General features: G+C 42.9%; 1 protein-coding gene across 1 annotated transcript in view; it reads right to left on the minus strand.

The window, feature by feature from the left end:
* Positions 1-2399, minus strand: part of LGR4 (leucine rich repeat containing G protein-coupled receptor 4) — a 170482-nt gene extending 168083 nt beyond the window's left edge. Inside the window, exon 1 of the mRNA XM_054972319.1 lies at positions 768-2399. Within this exon, the coding sequence (XP_054828294.1) occupies positions 768-952 (185 nt within the window). The 5' untranslated portion in view covers positions 953-2399. The remainder of the gene's footprint in view (positions 1-767) is intronic.
* Positions 2400-22836: the final 20437 nt, after the last annotated feature.

Genomic DNA, 22836 nt, shown 5'->3' on the forward strand with positions numbered 1-22836 from the left:
ACTGTATAAGCTTTTAAATCATAAAAGCATCAAGGAATATCGCAAGGAACATCTCGCTCTTTCCATTCCTTCGGAGAATGAGACATGAACATATGGAGAAATCAATAGCTAGGCTTAGTTCTGCACAGTTTAAAACTTAGAATTTACAGTTCGATACCCCTGAATGTTTACAGGATTGCTGCCACGAAGACCCGCCCTTATATTTTCTTTCAGGAAGCCAGAATTACCGCGAAACCTTCTAACACCTGGAGTGGAAGGTAACTTGGTATCCGAAGTTCCACATCCCACCCCCTTTCAATACGTGTTCAGTAGGAAAAGAGTGACCCCCTCCCCTCCGGAACTGACTTCCGTGTAAACACCCAGAGGATCGGGTTGTCAGTGAACTAGCGCAGCGATCGGGATGGCTCAAAGGAGGCGGGGGGGGTCACTCTTCTCCCACTGTACACAGTTATATATTATTGTGGAGACTTCCTTTTGAGTAAAGAGCGCGGACCGCACGGATGGTCCCTCGTTGCTCGGGGATGTCCGTCCCCCCCCCCCCCCGGACAGGTAAGCTTTGCGGTCAGGCTGGGCGAGAGGGGGAAAGAGCCACCTTGGCTTCGCCTGCCGCTCAGGCCCGACTCTTAAGGCGCAGACAGCGAGGCAGCGAGCGCCATCCGGATAACCTGTTTGGCAAGGTGATCGCCAGAAGGGAGTCGGGCGGGCGGGCTTGGCCGCGCTCTCTTCCCCTGCCCTTCCCTCCCCTCCCGGGCCCAGCGGGTACTCACAGTGAGTGGGTGAAGGCACTGAGTCCTTGGGGCACGGCCGTGAGCCCTCGCCCGGAACAGTCAACTCCCCCGTCCCCATCGCAACTGCAGGAGGCCGGGCATGGAGGAGGCGAAGCGCCGCCGCTGGGCCCAGCCGAGCTCCGGAAGCCCCAGACGAAGAAGCCGAGCAGAGCCAGGCAGCGCATCGCTAGCAGTCCGGGCTTGCGAAGACGGCCAAAGGCTGGCTCGGGCGCCCCAGGCGGGGCCGGGCCAGCTGCGGTCTCCTCAAGGCGGAGGCTCGAGCCTTCGCCTTCTTTTTCGCCGCTGCCTCGCGAGCCGCTCGGCCGAGCCCAGTCCTTGTGCTGGCGGCTGCCTCCCTTCCCACCTCAGCGCCCGGCGTCAGCAAAGCGAGCCTCTTGCCTTGCCTTCCCCGCCTCCAAATCCCCCCGCACGAGGAGCCGACGCTTCAGCAGCTTCCCTTCCTGCCTGCCTGCTCCATGGAAAGGCGGCCGCTCCTCGCCAATCAGCTCCGCCAGCAGGTAATAACGTGCCCCGCTGGTGCTGCCTCTACCATTGCCGCCGCCAAGCTGCCGGTATGCGCGAAGCTCGCTGCCTCTAGGACGTTAACCCTTCAGCCATTTGGCGCCTCGACCCGGCTTGGCAGGAGGATGCCTCGCAGCCTTCGCCTTCTAGGGCTGCACCAAGACCCACGGACTGCGCTTCCACGAATCCCAGCGCCCGCTGCAGGTCTACGCGAAACAACGAGGTGTTTATGCTAATGAGGCAGCCCGCATTGGTGCAGACGCAACCTCCGCCTGATAAATATGCAAATCCCGCCCCCCCCCACATATTTTTATTTAAAATTGGAATTCGAGTTGGAGCAGCCAACAGGAGAAAAGGAACGGGCTTTCACTGGCAAGGGGGACGCTGGGTGGGCGTGCCAATTGGAGATGAGTGACAAGAGGGATGGTCCAATTCTTCGTCTGTAGAGCTTGGCCGAGGAGGGATGCCTCTTCCAAGGTAGCGCTTGTAGAGATGCATCTCATCTCTCTCAGCGTCTGGGGAGCCTGAGATTGAGAGCAGCCAGGAGACAGTTTGCTGTTAATCAGACACTTCCTGTCTACTGTTGCTTTCAGACAGCAAAGCGGTGCAATATAAACTCCAAATGGATATAATCACCTTTTTGTTTTCCTAATTTAAACTAATCTGGATTAAAAAAAAATAAAAAACTGAGTATACCAATAAAATATACAGAAATATAAATCAGGCACACAAATCTCCCTGAAATTAGTGGGACTGAAACAAGTCACAGCAAACTTCTTTCACTGCATTTTCTTCCAAAGGAATTAGGGGAGCAAAAACGAAACCCTATTTTATTTAATGGGACTTACTCCCAGAAAAGTGATTTTAGGATTACAGTCATAAGCATGCCTAACTTCCACTAAATTGGGGCCACTGTATCTAGTAAAAAAAACAATACAAACAATACTGCTCGTTCATAAATGGTTGCTTGAAAATTTTGATGTAATCAGCTGTGAGACAGTTTGCAGTAAGGGCAGACTAAAAATTGAATAAAATAATAATAAACACAACCAGGATGATTACAAAAATTGCACTACTGAGAGAACGAGGTTCTTTTTGTTATGCTTACTACATTTTTTCATAAAATATACTCCACATCACAACGATGTTTATGTAAGTCTATTATTTTCAAATGTTTGAGCCTCTCTAACTGAAAAGCAGATGGTTTGGAAAACTAGAAGCCTGGATTTTCTTTAAAAATAAAAACATTTTTGCACCTTGTGGTGACTTTTTGGCATTGACATTACATAGCAGATACATGTAGAACATTCTTGTGAACAGATTCAAGCTGTCCAGCAACCAAATACCAACAAAGGACCTTTTTGTAACCTTGCTGGGGTTGGAATGATGAATCAGCCAGATGCTTATTTAACCTCTCAGAAACAAGCTCTAGGAAGATTTTCATCTTAAGGTGCCATATGCAGAGCTTTTCAGAAGGTGACTTAGAGTGGTTATCCCAAAAACAATTTGTAGGTTTCACTCTACAACACTATTTGACAGCAGAAATGTCAGTATAGTGTATTCTGAAGTTCTTACAGTGTTGACCTGAAAAAAGCAGAACACCATACAAAAAATTGGTAGGTGTTTTTGGCCAATAAAACAGAAACATGGTGGCATATATCCCCCTGTATTACATGATCTGAGAAAGGAGACAGCTCATTTGTAATAACTGTGATATACAGGTCTCTCTAGAACTAGGGATGCCATATCTGGGGCATCACACTAGAACACACATCATACATTTACTGATGCTTTTTGGATGACTATTGAATAAGGAGGTAATGGCCGAGTCTGATCTTGTCAGCTCTCAGAAGCTAAGCAGGGTTGGTCTTGGTTGGTAATTGGATGGGAGACCTCCAACGAAGACCAGGGTTGCAGAGGCAGGCAATAGCAAGCCACCTCTGTTAGTTTCTTGCCATGAAAAACCCACCAAGGGTTGCCATAAGTCAGCTATGATCTGAGGGCAATCTCCACCATAAGGAGGTGATGATGAAAGAATGACTACTGAAATCCTAAGCAGAGTTACTCCTGTCTAAGGTCATTGATTTTAGGGATTTTAAATAGGTGTAACTCTGTTTAGGATTTCACTGTATGTTGCATAATCCAAGAGTGATATGCTAAATAGGTACTTGTATACCTTATGATTCGATTCTCTCATGTTATAGTAGCAATTTTATATACAATATTGCTTTATCTATGCTATTGTTTTTTATGTTTCAGGGCAAGCCAACTCTAGAGCATTTTAACTAGGAGTGTTGCTTAGTAATGGACTAAATAAATGAAAATATTCCATATGCATTTTCCTGTTTTATGTTCTAAGAATTGATATACAGAACTGGGAGTTCTTAAAAAATGCTACACATGCAATTGTAGTTGACATATTGAATGTAATCTATTGCGACATGATAATGTTTGGGGTTTACCTTGTGCTTTTATAAACCCCAAATATTATCATATAACAATAAGTTACATTGTTGCCAAAATGCTGCAAGTTGCCAAATGTGTTTTTTCAGATTCAGAAAAACTAACCTGTTTAATTATTCTATTGTAGCCAATGGGATCTGAGAGTATTTGACTTTAGCTAGATCATGGTCGAAGGTTACGCCTGATTAAATAATATCCTTTTACAGCTTGTTGGAGACAGATTAATTTGTTGATGCAATGTTTCTGATAATTACTAAATACAGAAATATACAGGCCTTTATATTTCTGGATTGTCAGTGGTTTGCGTATATGCAACTATCAGAAAGGTTTAAAAATAACCTTAAAATGAATGACATGGAAGAAACAACTAGTGCATTTGAAAAAGAATTATGTATGAAAGAAGATCACTTAATATCTAGAATGTATAAATTTGTGTTAAAAATGGAACTGGAAGAAGAATAAGTGAAGGATTGCAGGATTAAATGGGCCAAAAATTTTGGATATAATATCCATATGGAGCAATGGGAGAAAATGTGGAATTATGGTCTAAAATTTACATTATGTTACAATCTGAAAGAGAATTTTTATAAAATGATGTACAGGTGGTACATGACCCCACAAAAATTAGCTAAGATGTTTAATGGGAGATCAAATAAATGTTGGAAATGCCAAAAAAATTAGCGTTCCTTCTACCATATGTGGTGGACCTGCCCCATTGCTAAAAGGTATTGGAAACAAATATACTTAACAACGCAAACAATATTAAAGAGTAACTTACAATTAAAGCCAGAAATGTGCCTATTGAGCTTAGTGGATAATTCAATAGAAAGTGGATTTGAAATTTTGATTAGATATATGACAACGGCTGCAAGATTAGTCTATGCACAATATTGGAAATCGAATAAACTTCCAAGAGTAGATGACTGGTTAATGAAAATGTTGGAGATTACAGAAATGGCAAAACTAACAGAGTTGCTGAGGGATAAAACGACAGCTAACTTTGTGAAGACCTGGAAACTTTTCATGGACTTTCTGTATGTAAAAGAGAAGTCAGAGTTAATGATTTGCAGATTTGAAGATTAGATTTGTAAGGCAGGCAATAAATAATATGCTGAAATATGGAAAAAATGTGGATATCTTCGCAGTAAAGTCAAAGTTATATACTTAGTAAAGATATGGGTATTACGGAAGAGTTATTGATTATGTAATGAATTTAAAGAAATTTTGTAAAATGTTCAAAATGGTATGTCTCCCTTGATGCTCTTTTTCATTCACTCTTTTTGTTTTTTGTTTTTTTCATCTTTATGTTCTTGTTTCTTTTATATGAATTTTTGCTTATCTGTTGTAATAAAATAAAAAATAGCATATAAATACAGAAATATACACAGAATAGTTTTCTCTTTCTATGCACTTAATAATTGTATTGTTTTTCAGTGATTTAAATTATTAAATCATTTTCTTTCCTATGTCTGCAAAAGTGTATCCCTAGGTTTAGAAATAATTTAAGTATTTTGGGTTGACTTATGCTTCATTTACAGTTCCATCCTAGGCAGTTACACCTTCTACATCTATTGACTTCAGTGGACTTAGAAGACTGTATGTAACTCAGTATAGGATTGCACTGTTAGTGGACTTTGGTGAGAAATGTGCTCTTGTCTTGTTGTTTGACTTGCAGTTTTAATCAATGCATAACCTTTTCTTTCTTCCTTCTCTTTTTCACATCTCCCTTCTTTGAGAACAGTAGGTTGGTTGACAGGCTAGCTGAAATCCAGGGCAATTGAGCCATCACCTCAATCAATAGCAAGAAGGAATGCTCAGGTTTCTGATAGGCTGCATTGTTAATTTAGTGGGGGAGGGGGGAAGATTTCAGTAACTTTAGGTCCAAAAGTCACTAAAACAATGGAAGAAATTGATATGCATGAAGTATGCTGTACTTCTTTAGCAAATTCAAGAGAGGGGTTTTTTTGTCTTTCAGTTTGAGAGATAGTATCTTAACTCTGTGGAGCCTATCTTTGCATGCTTGCAAGCTAGACACCATTCCCTGAAAACTGGACAGACGTGCAGGAAGTGCCATACTTAACCTGAGAAATGCCATCTTCAGCTAAAAAGTATGCTGACCATCAACAAAGTTAACTTTGTAGATGACAAGACACTCATCATCCCAAATATGGGACAAGGAACTAACTGCTAAATCTCTACTTATATAACAAAGCTTTGCAGTGGCTGGTCTCCTTTCTCCATGGTCAGGGACAGAGGGTCACACTAGGGGAGCAGCTGTTGCCTCACCACCCTTTAGTGTGTGGTGTTCCTCAGGGGGATGTTGTTTAAGATCTATATGTGTCCCCTCACCCAATTGGTGCAGAGTTTTGGATTGGATTGTCAAAAATATGCTGAAGACACCCAACTTTATTTTTGATGGATAGATTTTGATGGACAGATTTTGCCCTGGACATTTTGGCCAGTGCCTTGGAGGCTGTGACTGGTTGATTAAAACAGAGCCAACTGAAGTTGAATCCCATGAAGATGGAGGTCCTGCACCTGGGTTGTGGACTAACAGGTCTTGGGATCCATCTCCCAACCCTTGATGGGGTGCTGCTGGTGCCTGTGGCAGTGATGAGGAGTTTGGGTGTGGTCCTGGATGCCTCATGGAGGCCCAGGTCACGTTGCCAGATCTGCATTCTTTTATTTTTGCCAGATCAGGCAACTTGTTCCCTACCTCTTGGCTGACGACCTAGCTGCGGTGATCCATACAATGGTCACCTTCAGATTGGACTACTGCAACTTGCTCTGCATTGCTTTTGAGCCTGCTCCAGAAATTGGAACTGGTTCAGAACGCAGCAGGACATATCTTGACCAGGACTTTGTTCCAGTCACATATAACACCAGTTTTGCGCCAGCTGCACTGGCTCCCAGTGGAATTTCAGATCAGGTTCAAGGTTCTGGTCTTAATCTTTAAGGCCCGTAGCAGATTGGGATCAGCATACCTGCGGGACTGCCTCTCCCCATATGTTCCGTTTGGCAGACAAACGTCTATTGGTGGTCCCTGGCCCCAAGGATGTTCACCTTGCCACAACCAGGGCCAGAGCTTTTTCATTCCTGACACCAACCTCGTGGAACTCTCTGCCTGCATAAACCCAGGCTCATCAGATTTTCTATCTTTCCGCCAAGCCTGAAAGACAGAGATGTTCCACCAGGTATATGGTGGTTAAGCCATCAAACTGGCCTCCTGCCATAGGGGGAGCGTGTGTCCCTCCCTGACACTGTATCCATCTGGTAGCTGGCCACCCAGCCCCAAAGGTTTGTTCCGTGCTGAACGGGCGATGCAATATGTGCATGACTGTTTTAAAGTACTGTTTTGTAGCTTAATGATTTCATATTTTATGCTGCTATGTTTCATTATTTTAGTTATTATATTGTTGTGATTGCTCTGAGCCCACTTGTGAGGAGAGCAGAATATAAATTTAAATAAATAAATAATAATAATAGCCTTTTGATCTCACTGCAGCAAATAATCATCAATCATATAAACGTTTGGTCAAAGTCTTTGTCTGTGTAAATATAAATGTGTAACTCCATTTTGGGTTGTGCCTTTCCTTGGAAAGTCCCTCTGCTGAGACCAAATAAATTCTATTTGTGGATCTATTGAACTGGAGTGTTTTTCAGATGCCCCAACTCTATAGTAAATTCCAACATCAAAAGCTAGTGTTTTTAAAAGATTATATTCATATCCCCATTTGCTTTGACTGCAAAGTAAATGACTTTTTTAATAGTAAATTCCAACATCAAAAGCTAGTGTTTTTAAAAGATTATATTCATATCCCCATTTACTTTGACTGCAAAGTAAATGACTTTTTTTTTCAATGCAGCAAGAAGAAAGTCTGAGAGCCACACATAGAAATTTATCACCTTGGCCTCTTATTCTTAGTGGGCCTGCCTAATAAAATACCTGTAAAAGTTAGTCATTTTTGTATTGGTGAAGTGAGAAAAGTCACACAGATTATATTATGTTTCCTAGTGTCACATCTTTCCCATTATTCTGGGTTATGGGTTAACCTACTGTTTCCTATACTTTAACCCACAGACCATTTTTGGTTTGGGGAACCATAAACTATGATGTATTAAAATGCTTATATAACTTTACTGAGTAGTTTTAAAAATTAAATACTCTGAAGAAAAATGAATAACACAGAAATTTAGAAATCAGGACTAAATATAGAGAAGGGAAACCAAACATGGATACAAAAATAGGTGCAAACTGAAAAACAAAGCCTATCTGAATTTTTTTTAAAATAGTGCGTCTTGACCACACAAGCTATCACCTCTATCAGAGGCTAGCCAGTTGCTAACCCCTTACTTGGTCAGTTGGAAGCAAAAAAGGCAAGCCACTGCAAGGAAACAGGGAGGAAAGGCTACAGCTGGCAACAATATGCAATCTAGAACCAGCCTCAGCAGCCAGGCCATCAGAAACAAGAAAGGTGACTAAGGAAGTAGGGGTGTGGGGTGAAGGGCTCCTAGCTCAATATACATAAAAGGTTGCCACCAATTTCTTGAACAAAAGGAGACAGGGCAGTGAGCAGGCAAGCCTGGATTGCCTGACAGAAGCAGCTGCAATGTCAGTTGGGAAAACTGCAGCCCAGAGTCCAGGGCTGTCAAGTCCCCTGGTAGAGGCAGGGGATCCCCCACTCCTAGCCTCTGCTCCCGGCACCACTCAGCTGGCCAGTGGGGGCAGGGAAGCCCAGGGAAAAGGCCCGGGAGGCAAAAAAAAAAACCCTCCCAGGTCAATGTGCAGCGGGCGCACTCCTTCCGGGTGCAATGACATCACTTTCTTAAGTGACATCATGCCCAACAGGAGCACATGGAAAACATCCCAGGTTAATGCCAATCCCCTCCCCTCCTGCCAGGGGGTAAGAGGACTTGGCAACCCTTCCAGAGGCTCAGAGATGTCAGCAGATAATAGAGCAGATAATAGAGCATGCAGACTTTAGAGCCCCCCATGAAAGGAGGGGGCAGGACAAAAAATCCACTGTGGCTGGGTGGTGGGGGATTTAGAGAGGGCTGCTGGAGCCACAGGGGGAGGAAGTACTGGAGATCAGCCTGAACCAGGGCTTGCATGTGCAGAGACCATGGGAGCAGAGACAGATGATGGCGGAAGCAGCTGTGGAGATGGCAGTCAGGATAAAGAGATGGAGGTCACTGATGAGACAGAAGATGTCAGTGGAGGGCATAGTTGAGAGAGTTGTAGCCCTGAGGAGGCCCCCCCCATATGGAGACACAGAAGAAGGAACCCCCAAGAAACAACAGGGAGTCAAGGTATCTCCAACTCTTAGCAAGGATGTGGGAGAGCTCCCCCCACCCCACCCCGCACTGAAGAACCCACTAGGAGCAGTGGCAGAGAACCAAGGGAGACGGCGTTCAGGCAACAGGCAGCATGAACATGGATGAAGAGCTGGCAGCAGCATCACTTAAGGTGGTGGGGGGGAGGCCAAGGAAGAGACAACAGGCTCTTGCCTCTGGAACGCAGGTAGGATGCCTTGTCTGAGGTGAGGGGACATGTAGCACCCACCTATACCCTTGTTATGTTTCATAAATAATGGTGTATGTCTTGTGGGAGCTGGCCAGGAAATGGCTCAACTGGAGGGGGTACAGGCCCAAGTAATAATGGATAAGGTGTTGAAGCAACTTGTTGGCTGTATTGCCTATAGCCTGCTGAACTTGAGCCCTTTACCAGCAGCCCACCTCCTTGGATGACAGCCCAGTCACTGGATTACTATTGGGCAGTAGAGGCAGTATGCATGACTTGCGGGGGGGTGGGGGGGTGGGTAAAGAGCCACCAAGGGCTGCATAAATGGCTCAGGAGTCCTTGCTACAACCAATGCAGGGGTGGTCTTAGTGAAAAGGGTGAAGCCTGAGTAGGAGCCCATCCTTTGTGCAGTCAGAGAAAGCATAGGTGGATGGGGACCCCGACACCCTGACCTAGCAGTGCAAGCAATGTCAGGGATGAAAAGCAAGACAGACCCATGGAAAGGAATTGAACAGCAAAAGCAGGGGCCTCAATGAGAGAACCACAGGGGCCAGGATCCAGTTGGAGGCTATGCTTCACGAGTGGGCAGATGGGCCATTACCAAAGAGACTGCCTGTACATGGAATGTTACCTGACATTCCCAGTAATCCAGGCCACAAGAACTCCTGCAAAGGCACCCCAATAGTGCAAGCCCAGTTATTTGGAAGAAGAGTTCCATCTCTGTTGTATATGGGAAGCACAGTCTTTAGTTCACCCAGAAATAATACCACTGAAGGTCCCCAGAGGCAAACCCCAATGTAGAGTTGAGTGCACAGGACCCAAGAAAACTGGGTCACAGTACAAGAAGATATCCAGGTGGGCTATTTTGTCACTACAGTGTCCCTAGCTGTGCTGGAAGCATTACCAGTGCCACTCCTGATTGAGTGAATCTACCCACACCGGAAAGTGGTAGTAACAGGAGCAGAATCTCTGAGGGGAATGGAGGACTTCATGGCTGCTGCTGAACCTGATGATGGGGTCCTATCACTGAAAGGGAGTCCAAAGAATGAGGAGGAGGGCTTAAAGCTTGAACCAGAGACCCACAGTTTCACTAGTGGCAGATCAAAGATGACTCTCTGGATGGGGTAAGAGCCCAAATGTCAAGGGAAAGGTTTGAGTGGGACATGGGTTTATTGTGGTGGGTGACCTGCAGCCAATGAGCAGGAGGCAGTGAATTAAGATAGCTCATCCTCCCATAAAGAGTTTGACCCCTAGTATTAGCCCAACCACATGATGAAGCATGAGGGGGCATATTAGGCACAGTAATACCTTGGAAAGGATGCTATAGCATTTCTTTTGGCCAACGGTGACCTCCGATGTAGGGAATATTGTAGTCAGTGTCCCTGCTGTCAGAGGGCTAGTCCAGCACACACACACACACACTGGTACCCTTGGAATTGCTACCACTCATCAAAGAACCTTTTCACAGTATTGTGATGGGCAAACAAGGGCAGTAAGAGGAAACAGATTTATCCTTGTTATGGTGGATTATGCCACTAGATTCCCGACCACCATTGTTTTGTGGACCATGAACACCCCAGCCATGGCTAGAGCTCTGGTAAGCTACTTCTCTTGGATAGGACTCCCTCGAGAAATCCTAACAGATCAGGCCCACAGCTTCATGTTGTGCCTATTCCAGCAGCTCTGCCAATTGCTGGGGGTTAAACATTTCCAAACTTCGATGTACCACCCCAAAACTTCCTGATGGATTGGTATGGAGATTGGACCTTATATGCCTAGACCATATTGTTTGGAACATGGAGGTCTGAGGTGCCAGATACACCAGAATACTCCCTTACAACTCAATAAAGCCAAGAGCTCTGAAAAGGCACTGAAATATATGTTTCACTTTTCCAGGTCAGACAACAGTAGTGGAACACCACATTGAAACTGAGCTGGGGAAGGTAGTAACGTAGCCCTTACAACTGTTATCATGCAAGGCCTGGGAATCCGTGCAACAGGAACTGAATGTCATAATTAGACATGGCCACAAATGGAAAAAAAACCCCGAACACCCTGTTCGACCTTCGGTGCCATCCACGAACAATGAACAACGAACATGGACGCTCATGAACTGTTCCCAAACATGTTCGTTGTTTGTTGTTCGTTGTTCATTGTCCGTGGGGGCCAGAACCACCCCCACCCCCACTCCCACTTAGCCCCCCCTCCCCTCAAACCCACTTACCTGGCCCTTTAAAGATCCCTTTAAACTATCAGCTGGCAGGCGGCAAGGGGGGAATTCCCCTTGCCGACTGCCAGCTGATAGTTTAAAGGGCCGGGAGAGCAGTCCCACAGTCAGGTTGCCTGCTCAGTACGAGATTCTCCCCATCCCTCTCACACTCGGGAGAATCTTCCCCATGTCCAATACCCACCAAATTTGCAAGGAATATAGTCGTCACTGTCGTCTGAAGACCCCCCTCCCCGGTTTCAGAGAGATTGCACCCTGGGAAAAGCATGATCCATGGCTCTCCCTCTTTAGTCCTCACTGTCCTCTGAAGACACCCCCCCCCCCGTTTCAGCGAGATTGGACCCCAAGAAAGGCATGATCCATGGCTCTCCCTCTTTAGTCCTCACTGTCCTCTGAAGACCCCGATTGCAGAGGACCCCTTCTGGACAACTTAATGCCACACTCAGAGCATTTACAAAGTGTGTTATTATTATCCTCGCAGCAATCACCCTGTGAGGTGGACAGGGATGAGAGGGCTCTGAGAGAGCTATGATTGATCCAAGGTCACCCAGCCGGCTTCAAGCAGAGGAGTGGGGAATCAAACTCGATTCTCCAGATTACAGTCCTGTCGCTCTTACCTAGTATACCAAACTGGCTCTCCATTAAATATACTGGGCAGGGGGTTAGACTAGATGGTCTGTATGGCCCCTTCCAACTCTATGATTCTATGATTCTATGATAAACTTTAATGAATTTTAGGGAAAATATCTAGAATTAATTTATAACATTTTTGTATCTTCATTTATTTTCCTCCCCCACAAATATATCTCTGTAGTGAGGTAAATATTCTCCATGTTATCAGGAAGCAGGGATGCCATTTTACCACCAAATGTGGGGAGTTCTTTCTCCCTGGCTCTCATTTCCAGCTTCCTTTCCTACAGCTAGCAGGAGAAAAATATTCTTTAAAAAATTGCCATTAGGGGACAGCATGGTGTCACTTCCAGAAAAAAACCAGCCATGACATCTGTTCACTGTAGGAATTGCCAGAAACTTTATGGTTTTACCATAGAGCAATTTCTAGAGAGGCATGACATCACTCAACAGAATTACCCCATGTTCTCCCAGGATGCGGGGGAATTCTGGTCTCCTGGTTGCTAGACCGTGCCTGGCAACCCTATCAGGAAGGGTCATCAGGTTTTCATGAAGGACTGTATCTCTCCAAAGCATTCCCCCCCCCCCAATATGTTAAATGGGTTTGAGGTAAAAAAGTACCGCAATGACCAAATACAGATCTGAGGTTGTTTTGTATCCTGAGTGCTTTTTGTTTACAGAAAGTAAACTGTAAGTGGAAGGATCAGGGTGGGTCAGTGCTGCTGGTATTGTTAGACCTCTCAGCAGCGTTCAACACATTGACCATGAATTGTTAACCCACTGCCTTGCCGATGTGGGGATTCAAGGGACTGCCTTGTAGTGGCTTGTCTCTTTTTTCCACTGTCTGGGACAGAGAGTGGTGCTGGGGGAGAGGTTATCAGCACGTCAATCCTTGGTGTGCAGTGTCCCCCAGGGGACATTACTCTCCTCATTGTTGTTTAATCTCTACATTCACCCTCTCGCCTAGCTGGCACGGAGTTTCAGACTGGGTTGCCATCAATATGCGGATGACACCCAGTTATATCTGTTGATGGACAGCCGGCCTGGATCTGCTCCCGAGGTCCTAAGTAGAGCATTGGGGGCCGTGTCTGGATGGGTGAAGCAGAGCAGACTGAAGTTGAACCCTGCGAAGATGGAGGTCCTGTACCTGGGCCATGGGGGGCTAGAAATGGGGATTCAGCTCCCACCCTTTGAGGGGGCACCACTTGTGCCTGTTTCATCGGTGAGGAGCCTTGGTGTGACGCTGGACTCGTCAATGGAGGCCCAGGTCAAGGCAGCTGCCAGAACTGCCTTTTTCCATCTTTGGGAGGCCAGGCAGCTTGCCCCCTATCTCTCAACCCATAACCTAACAACAGTGATCCATACAACGGTCACCTCCAGGTTAGATTACTGTAACTCGCTCTACGCAGGGCTTCCCTTGGGCCTGACCCAGAAGCTGCAGCGGGTCCAAAATGCTGCTGCTTGTGTTCTGACAGGAATTTCATTCAGGGCACATGTGACTCCAACTCTGCAGCAGCTGCATTGGCTCCCTGTGGAATTCTGGATCAGGTTCAAGGTTCTGGTTCTGACCTATAAAGCCCTAAATGGACTGGGACCAGCATACCTGAGGGAACGCCTCTCCCCATATGTACCTCGGAGAGCTCTTAGATCTGCAAGTAAACACCTATTGGTGGTCCCTGGCCCCAGGGAGGCTCAGGTGGCCTTGACCAGGGCCAGGACATTTTCGGTCCTGGCCCCAACCTGGTGGAACTCTCTGTTGGAAGACACTCAGGTCTGCCAAGTTCTAGTATCTTTTCAGCGGGCCTGTAAGACGGAGATGTTCCGCCAGGCATATGGTTGAGGCCAGCACTGGATCCATCTAATTAGCCTCCCTGCCAGTCTCCTGCCAGTGGGGGGGGGAGCATATGGTCCATCTGCCTCCCCATGCTTGAGGAGTTAGAGGTTCACCAACCCACACCTCCACCCTTTTCTTCCCTTGTGTATGGTGGGCAGGGAAAGGGGAAAGGGTGCAGCACCTGGAATGTTGAAATCCATGTTGGTACCAAGTTGTATTTTACTGGTTTTATTTGTTGTAATTTATCTATGATTGTAACCCGCCCTGAGTCTGCTTGTGGGGAGGGCAGGCTAAAAATTCAATCAATCAGTCAATCAGTCAATCAATCAATCAATGGGCTATACTTTGGGGACATAGTTTACTACTGTACAGGCAACAATGTCCCAAAGTTGTACTACCACTTCTCTATGCATTCTCCCAAAACAAATACAACAGGGGAAGCAAATTCAAGGGGGGGGCGTGCTTTCCAAAGTTAAAGTACAAGTAAAGTCCTTCTTTAATATTTGTAACTATATTTGGGAGTATAAAATATTATTACATTAAATTACTTTCCTAAAAGAACAAGAACATTTTAGAATAAGAAAATGTTCTTGTTTAAAATCACATTGACATTAATTCCAGCTTGCTGTGGTTCCTATTGTTAGAAAGTCTCCCAAGCAAACTCTCTCTAAGCAAAAAAACATACTATCTTCTACTCATTTTTAAGGAGAAGTATCTCTACATTTCTCCTTTTATGTAATTTTTTAATTATTTCATACTTACTTACACCATACAACACTGGTATCAATGTCTCAGTAAACCAAACAAATTATAAATAAGCATACATAACATACATGATTATGAGCCTCATTGGCTCATCTCTTTACATTTCTTTTTCATCACAGCTCCTCTTTCTGGTGCCAGAAAGAGAAGCTGGCAGATCTGAATGGACTTCCTCACAAAGGTCACTTAACAATCCTGATCCACCATATTTTCTTGTCAACTTTGTCAACAAATTAGGTAAGCAAATGTTAATGTTTAATTATAGCTTTAGCTGAGCATGTAGATCAGTCAAATCTAGCCTACAGCCTTCGTTGGGGAGGGGGGAGGGGGAGAGACACCATGTAGTCACTGACTTCAGTGGAACAGTTAAGCACATGCTTAACTTTCTCTCAGTAAAATCAATGGAACTTAAATATGATTGAGTTGGCCTGGATTGCACCAGCAGTGTCAAAATAACACAAGTAACATGTTCACCTTTGTCTATATTAAAGCAAGCTAAGAAACTATTCTGTTCTTTAAGCAGAAGCTTGAATAAATAAGCTGAAATTATACTCTAATGTAAATTAAGTAATAAGGCACTTAATCACCTTAAATAGCTGGACTGGACCATTGGCAGTAAAAAGAAAGCAACACATGCTAAAATATTCCATGGTGCTGCCTACATCATACAACGAAACAAAGGTAATAAGATGGGTGCATGACAACAATTGCTAAGGTATTATTATTTGTAAGAGAAAAAATGTCAGGGCAAGTTTCAACACTGTTTATGTGACAGTTCCTAACAAGAGTTTACAAATTTGGAAAATAGCCCTAAGATTCTGTCAGGTTTTGAACGTAGCTTTTAAAATATTTCTAAAGGCATTTTCCCAGCGGAAAGCCAAGAAACTATTGCTGAGTTTGGAAGCCATAGAAAGGAAAAAATATCAAGGGAAAAACGACAAAAATCTGCAAATGAAAGTCTTCTTCTTCTACCACAACTTCTACAGCAACAAACCACTTCCTCGACTTCATCAAAACTTAGCTTTAAAATGTAAATTCATTTAGGCTCAATAACGGTGTAAATGTCCCACTGCAAGCAGTTTATAGACTTTTAAAGAAAGGACTACATTCAGTTTTCTGAGAACTTATTAATAAGGGTAGAAGAGACAGATTATATCAAAGATTATGAACAATGAAATCCTATGCAGTTAGCTCTAGTCTAACCCACTGATTTCAGTGGTCTTAGATGGAAGTAAGTCTGCAATTGCGCTATAATTTTCTCAAAGGGCCCTTTAGAGCCTCTTTGTAATTACTTCCCATGCATGCAAAGTATGAAATACTGTATAGTTTCAAAATATTATTTATTATTAAATACCTTTCAAGATTAAAATTACTTTCAAGATTAAAAAAGATTGCATTTATGCCAAGCTTTAGGAAGATTCACGCACTAATATTGCACAGCTAGAGCCTAGTACAGTGCCCCTTGAAGCCCACTTTCCTTGCCCTGATTAGTTGTACTCATTGGATTGAATTTGGATTTTTCAAAGTTAAATACTGTTCTCTCTTTCCATCTTTTTCTTTTCCCAGTACTCCTTTTTCTTGCTTTATCCATCTCATGGTAAGAGGATCCTCACTAGCTAGCACTACCAACCAACCTGTCCCAACTTCATACAGATCAAGACTTCTGGTTGCTGCTGACAATTTGAGGAAGAACATATGAGCTGGTGGAACATTTTGCAAAGTAGCAAGTCAAGTATAACCTCAAGAAAAGATCTGAATGGTGGACAAGGCTAGATGTCAGGGAGTTGACTTTCTGCCTGCTCATTACAGGTACAACACCTGGAACAAGTAGAAGATCAGGGCTAATGCTTACATGATTCGTTAGCCTATATGGATTATAATTAAGAAACCCCTAGAGTCATGCTCAGCGTAGCTTTGACACTGACCAAGGCAAGTGCCCAACTTCTATTAAAAGGCTGTTTCAAGACTGAGAACACAGGATGATATACCTGTGCTGTATGGTTTTGTAGTAAAAATACATGTGACATTACAGAAAGTCTTAATAACCTAGCAAGTAGTGTTAATATTGACTTTAGCCAGCATGGCAAAAAAAAAAGATTTTTAAATTGCAGAGAACTGTAAATGTTACTTTACCGGAAATACAAACTCCACTAAAGTGTAAAGTTCAGAGAGATCAGTCTGAAAGCCTATTAAATTACAGCAGTTTAAAAATAAGGGCCTCAACTGGGTCTGAAGCCAAAGCTGGGGTGAAGCCAAGCAAGTAAACAGGAGATGGGGATCAGCACAGGAGCAATGGGCAGGGTGCACGGTCCATTCCCAAGAGTCACAGTGTATCACAAATCTGGAAAACATCATGCATTAAGTGCCAAAGAACAAAGCCAGGGACTAAGTCAGGAAGTCAGGTGGACAGCCAAAAGGCTTGAGCCCACCTGGAAGGTAATGTCTGGAGCACAAATCAGGAAGTGGGAAGGCCCAGGAACACCTTGCACCATCAAATGGAGATGTTCCTCCTATACCACTGTTAAATTAACCAGACACTACCTGCTTCCTGTCACAGCCACATCACAAAACTATATAATTGGGAAATATGTGTACATGTGCTTGCCGAAAAGTTATCACTTCCATAATCTTGTGACCTGGGCCGTTTCAGTTTATTTCTTTCAGCTCATGTGTATCTTAACTTCCTTTCTGGTATCCATTGAAGCTTTGGTGGGCTTACCCTAGAGCAAATTAAATGCTTTAAACAGCAGAGAACAGTGAGATGAATCTTGGGTTTCACTTTGCTTCCCGCACATGCCTTTCTGGAAGCGACTGCTGGAGTTGCATCGAGTGCAGCATCATTTGTTTTCTCTTCCAATATTTTAACATTATTTTTTAGCAATCTTCTCGCAGATTACAGTACACAGGCATCTATCAAAAATCCATGAAATGCTATATTTAAAACATCATTAATTTGAGTACAGCTTAAGTCAAGGTAAATGTAAGGCTGTTCCATAGATTAACAAGGGAGTTATTCCCCTAAACATTTTCTCCTCTTTTTGGTTCCTTGACTTTTAATCACAATATTTTTAAGATCCTATGATGTGAATAATTTTTTTATTTATCTCTGATCCATATAGTATATATCCAAGATGTCAAACAATGAATTCATTTATCTTATTTATTGCCCACCTTTCATGCTGAGTCTCAAGGCTGATTACAGAGTAAAGGAAGAGAAAGAAGATGTAATTATACAACATTAGACATCCAATGAACAATGCAGTAGGGCTAGTAATACAAAAATAAGAACAGCAAACTGCTTAAGACAAAGATATTGTATGAAAGATACAGAGTGGAATTATTTTGTCTGAACAATGATTTTTCCACTGCTTAGCCATCTCAAATTAATTTGATAATCCTTGAGAAAGAAAGCACAGAAGTCTACATGAATTTTCTTGTCCAGTTCAAACCTTTCCAGTGTGTTCTAGCTCTGCACCGCATTTATTTATTATTTATTGTACCCCACATTATATCTCCAAAAGGGATGGTCACAAAAATTCAGTATGAATAAAAAACACCAAGAAGTAGCTTGAAAAATTTGTTGTAGCACTTTAGCAGCACCTAGTGGTGCATGCACTAAGGATGCATTCCCAGAACGCAACAGAATGGAACACACGTATTGAGCCTCTGTTAGTCCAGTTCCTTCTCTGTTACCATCTGCTCGGCTGCCCTTTTAAATTTTAGGCACCAGGTGATTTTTTTTCCCCAAATTTTTCCCAGGGTTTTGATGAATGATCATTTTGGTTTGTTTGCTCTAATGCCCTGGTTTTACCACTCATATTGTTTTACGTAATGTTCTTTTGCAGTTAGCTTTTACTGCTTTTGGCTTAAAAATTTAATCTATTTTCTGCTGTTTGTAAGCCACCCCACAAACTTTGGCTAGGAGTGTAGGAGAAATGTCTTCAATAAATAATACAACCTAATGTGCATAATTCCCATTGGTTTCATTTAAGCTTATCTTCAGTATTTATACATCGGTTGCATTCTCAGAGTATATTCAATTGTAAGAAGTCACACATAAAATAGCAGGAACTAAGAGGTCTAGAATGTCTTTGTAGTCAGTCCTGTTAGCCAGGTCCCACTATTTCTTTCACTGTGTGAACTGGGGAGCAGGACAGCATAGCTCAGGAGTTGCCAGCTCTGGGTTGTTAAATTCCTGGAGATTTGGGGGATGGAGTCTGGAGAAGGTAGAGTTTGGGGAAGGAAGGAGCCTCAGCTGGGTCTAATACCATAGAGTCTACCTTCCAAAGCAGCCATTTTTTCCAAGGAAACTAATCTCTGTTGGCTAGAAATCAGTTGTAGTTCTGGGAGATCTCCTGCCGCCCCCTGGAGGCTTGCAACCCTAGTTTAGGTTTGTTTTTGTTTTTTTAATTGGTAGTTTAGAAATTATTTTACTTATTTTGGCCCCTGATAAATGATTAGCTGCACCTTTATTCATGATTCAGGAGGCAGAACAAATAAGTGATTTATTACTAGCCCTCAGACATGTCGACTCCAAATCCCAAGGTGAAACTGAACTCTGATTAGATAAGTAAAAGCACCTGCTTCCATCTCGGGGACTTACAAACAGAAGTTCCCAAAAACAATCCTGTAATGCCTCCATGTTCATAACCATTCTGAAAACACTTAGTCTTTACAGCCAAAAGCTTATCGAGTAGGCCAGTCCTGGTTTTGCTCCTTGGCAGTGGTCTAGGTTACAGTCATTTGTGTTTTGTTTGCTTCTATATCAACTTTTGAACGAGCTGCTGTAGCTGTCCCTTAACAGAGCAATTTGGCCTGCAGTAATTAGGAGATGGTGAAAATGACATGAAAAGCTTCACCAGATGCATGTCAAACTTCTCTCAAAACAGTATGGCACTGCAATTTATTTTTTTGGTAAGTTAACTCCTCTATTTTATGTTTCTGCAATATTCTGTACTTTGTCAAGTGAAGAAAGTTACACATACTATGTGTTCCTACTCACTCCATTGTGTTTTTCTGGGATGTTAAAAGTGTGTTTGTGTGTATATATTTTAAAGGAAAGAAAACTGAATCTGGTGGCAGGTGGAGATGAGCGATCCATCATCTGTGTCCTATCTGTCTTGGCTGGTTTAAGTTCCCAAAGGGGGTTCTATACTATACTTGTGACCTTAACACATGCCATTGGCTGATTCTGCACACGTTGGATAATGCACTTTCAATGCACTTTATCAATCGTTTGAGGTGGATTTTTTGTTCCGCACACAAAAAATTCCGTTCCAAATGATCTATAAAGAGGATTGGAAGTGCATTATCCAATGTGTGCAGAATCACTCATTGGCTGCTTCCACACACGTTGGATAATCCATTTTCAATACTCTTTAGTGAACATTTGGAACTGCTTTTCCATGTGTGGAACAAAAAATCCACTTTCAAAGGATTGCTAAAGTGCATTGAAAGTGCATGTGTGGAAATGGCCATGGTTAGATTATTTTAAAAAAACACTGGAGTGATGTGCTTTTGAGAGTGGTAGCAATCCGCTATTTCTGGATTATCTATATACTCCATGACTTTTTAATTTAGCTTTGGGGCTGGGCATAGGCCAGAAATCACCTTAGTCACCACTACCTTTATCTCTCAGGGTGCTGAGTGAGTCCCCATTGGTTCTTTGAGACATTTATTCCTTCATTTTGTTTAGATAGAACCCATCTTCTGTCTTGGGTCAAAGCAATACTTTTAATATCACCATCTGCACTGCTATAGGTCCAGGAGGCATTATTTTGCAGCAGCGATGCTCCTTCCTAGCAGGAAAATCACAAAATAGTAATGGAAGACTACTGCCCCGTTAGTTTATGGGATACTACAGAGCTATGTCTTGCTGTTTTGAACTGCATGAAACTATGGGGAGAAGTCGTATGAAGTCAAATGTCATCAACACGCAGAGAATACTCAACCCTCTCTCCCCCTTGCTTCTCATTCCAGGGATACACTGGCCATCCTATAATCACTGAAGGGTTGGGTATAGGAAAACAAAAACTGAAACCAAATCCAGACCAAACCCAATTGTTGTACAGCTGATTTCGAAGAGATATGCAGGCTGTACTGGAATGGGTTACACTCACTCAGGATGAGTTTTGCAATTTTTCTGTTTTTCAGCATAATTCAAAATACTGGCTTTGAAATCATGACACTTTAGGAACAAAGTACTTGAAAGACCACCTCTGCCAAGATGTAGCTGCCCAAAGCCTGAGACCAGCATATAATACCCTACTTGCTTTATTAGAAATAAGATTGACGAGGGGGGCGTGGCGTCGCTGACTCCGGGATGGACGCGTGCTGAAGACCTCCGCTCCTCCCAACCCCCAATTCTCCAAATAAAGCTACACAACTTTACTTTTGATCGCTATATTATGAAAAATAATAATGCTAAGAAGAGAAAGAACATAGTGAAAGCAGCTAAAAACTTACAGCCGCTTTTTTCGGCACCTAAGGAGAGAACGCAGAGTGAAGGAGCAAAAATGGAGAGATCCAAAATGGCGGACGGACTACCTTCTCATGCGATCGAAAAGGTACACAATTCAGATATCACCCTAGACCCTCAGCTCGATAAACTAAAGAATGAAATCCTAGATCAAATCGCTAAACTGAATGCCCCACTAACTGGCTGAAATAAAAGTGGACTTGCAAGCAACAAATCTAAAAGCAGATAAAGCTTTAGATGCAAGTTCCTCGACACAGAGAGAAGTGGGCTTACTGCATGAGGCTTTTGAAAACCAGCAAGAAAGATTGATCAACCTAGAAGTTAATATGAGAGAGAATCACTTGAAGCTGAGGGGGATTGATGAACTTTTGATACCAAAGGAAGATTTAATGCCTGTAATCACAAGGGGTGAGGTTGACTGTTGTCTTTATAACTTACCTCATGGCAGGAAAGCCTTTCTACTTTACATTTATGAATGCATAAGAAAGAAGATCTGGAAAGAAAGTAAAAAACTGTTTCATCAAGGATTTACCCGGAAGTTATGGACTATTTGGAGAATGCTCATATATGAAATGTTGCCTTGCATGGACTTGTATGGACATTTGTGAATGGATATTTATGAATTTGTTATATTGTGGTAATATTTATGAATTGTTAGCACTTTGCACTTTCAATTGCACTTATAAATTGACTCATTGTATTATAAATGGTATGAAATTGATTCTTTTGTTCCCTGTGGGATTCACCTCCCTCCTTTTTGCATCATGTAATCACAAGATGGCTTGCAAAGCATCTGGAATTAGGAGAAGGGGTAAACACCCTAATTACAAAAGCCTACCGTATTGGAACTCCTAAGCAATACAAGAACAGACCTGTGCCAAGAGACATAATCATAGAGATACCTGATCAAAAAATAAAGATGAAAATAATTGAAACAGCTAAAATATCAGGCTCAATATCGTTCAATGGAACCCCAGTGCAAATATATACTGACTTACCGAGAGAAGCATTATTAATAAGGAAAGAACTGAAACCTATTACAGACGCGCTGAGAAATGCCAATGTCAGATATAAATGGATAAATCATGTCAAGATATTAGTGATTCTGAACGGGAAACATCATGTTGCTACGAACTTAAGGAACGGAACAGAACTCTTGAATAACATCGGCGTGGAGATACCCATGGAGACAAGCAAGCAAAATCAGAAGAGAAAATCGACGGACATGCTTTCTCCACAGAAGGGAAGTAAGATCCCGATAAGAAATCCCTAGCAGACTTTGGAGGACAAGAACTTTCAATTGAATTAATCAGCTATCGTTGTGTCTTATATATTATAATTAAGACAAATGGAGATGGGGGGGGGGAGAGTGAAGGCTTCAACACAGCTCCGTGGTATTAGAACTTTTCATTTGGAAATTTACCTTCCAAAACTGTGGCGTGCAGTTAACGACCCAGTTTGAAAGTTCTAGGAAATAGCTGGTAGCATGTAAATTGATTGTTAAATTGTTATTTAGTTAAGAGTGCTTATAAAGATATTTGATATCTTAGGGGTAAAGGGAGGGGAGGGAGGGGGAGAATTTAAGGGTTTAAGATTATTAATAACACAAGTTTTAAGAACTAGGGGAAGGAA

Source organism: Eublepharis macularius, chromosome 2, assembly GCF_028583425.1.
Source record: "Eublepharis macularius isolate TG4126 chromosome 2, MPM_Emac_v1.0, whole genome shotgun sequence".
NCBI lineage: Eukaryota > Metazoa > Chordata > Lepidosauria > Squamata > Eublepharidae > Eublepharis > Eublepharis macularius.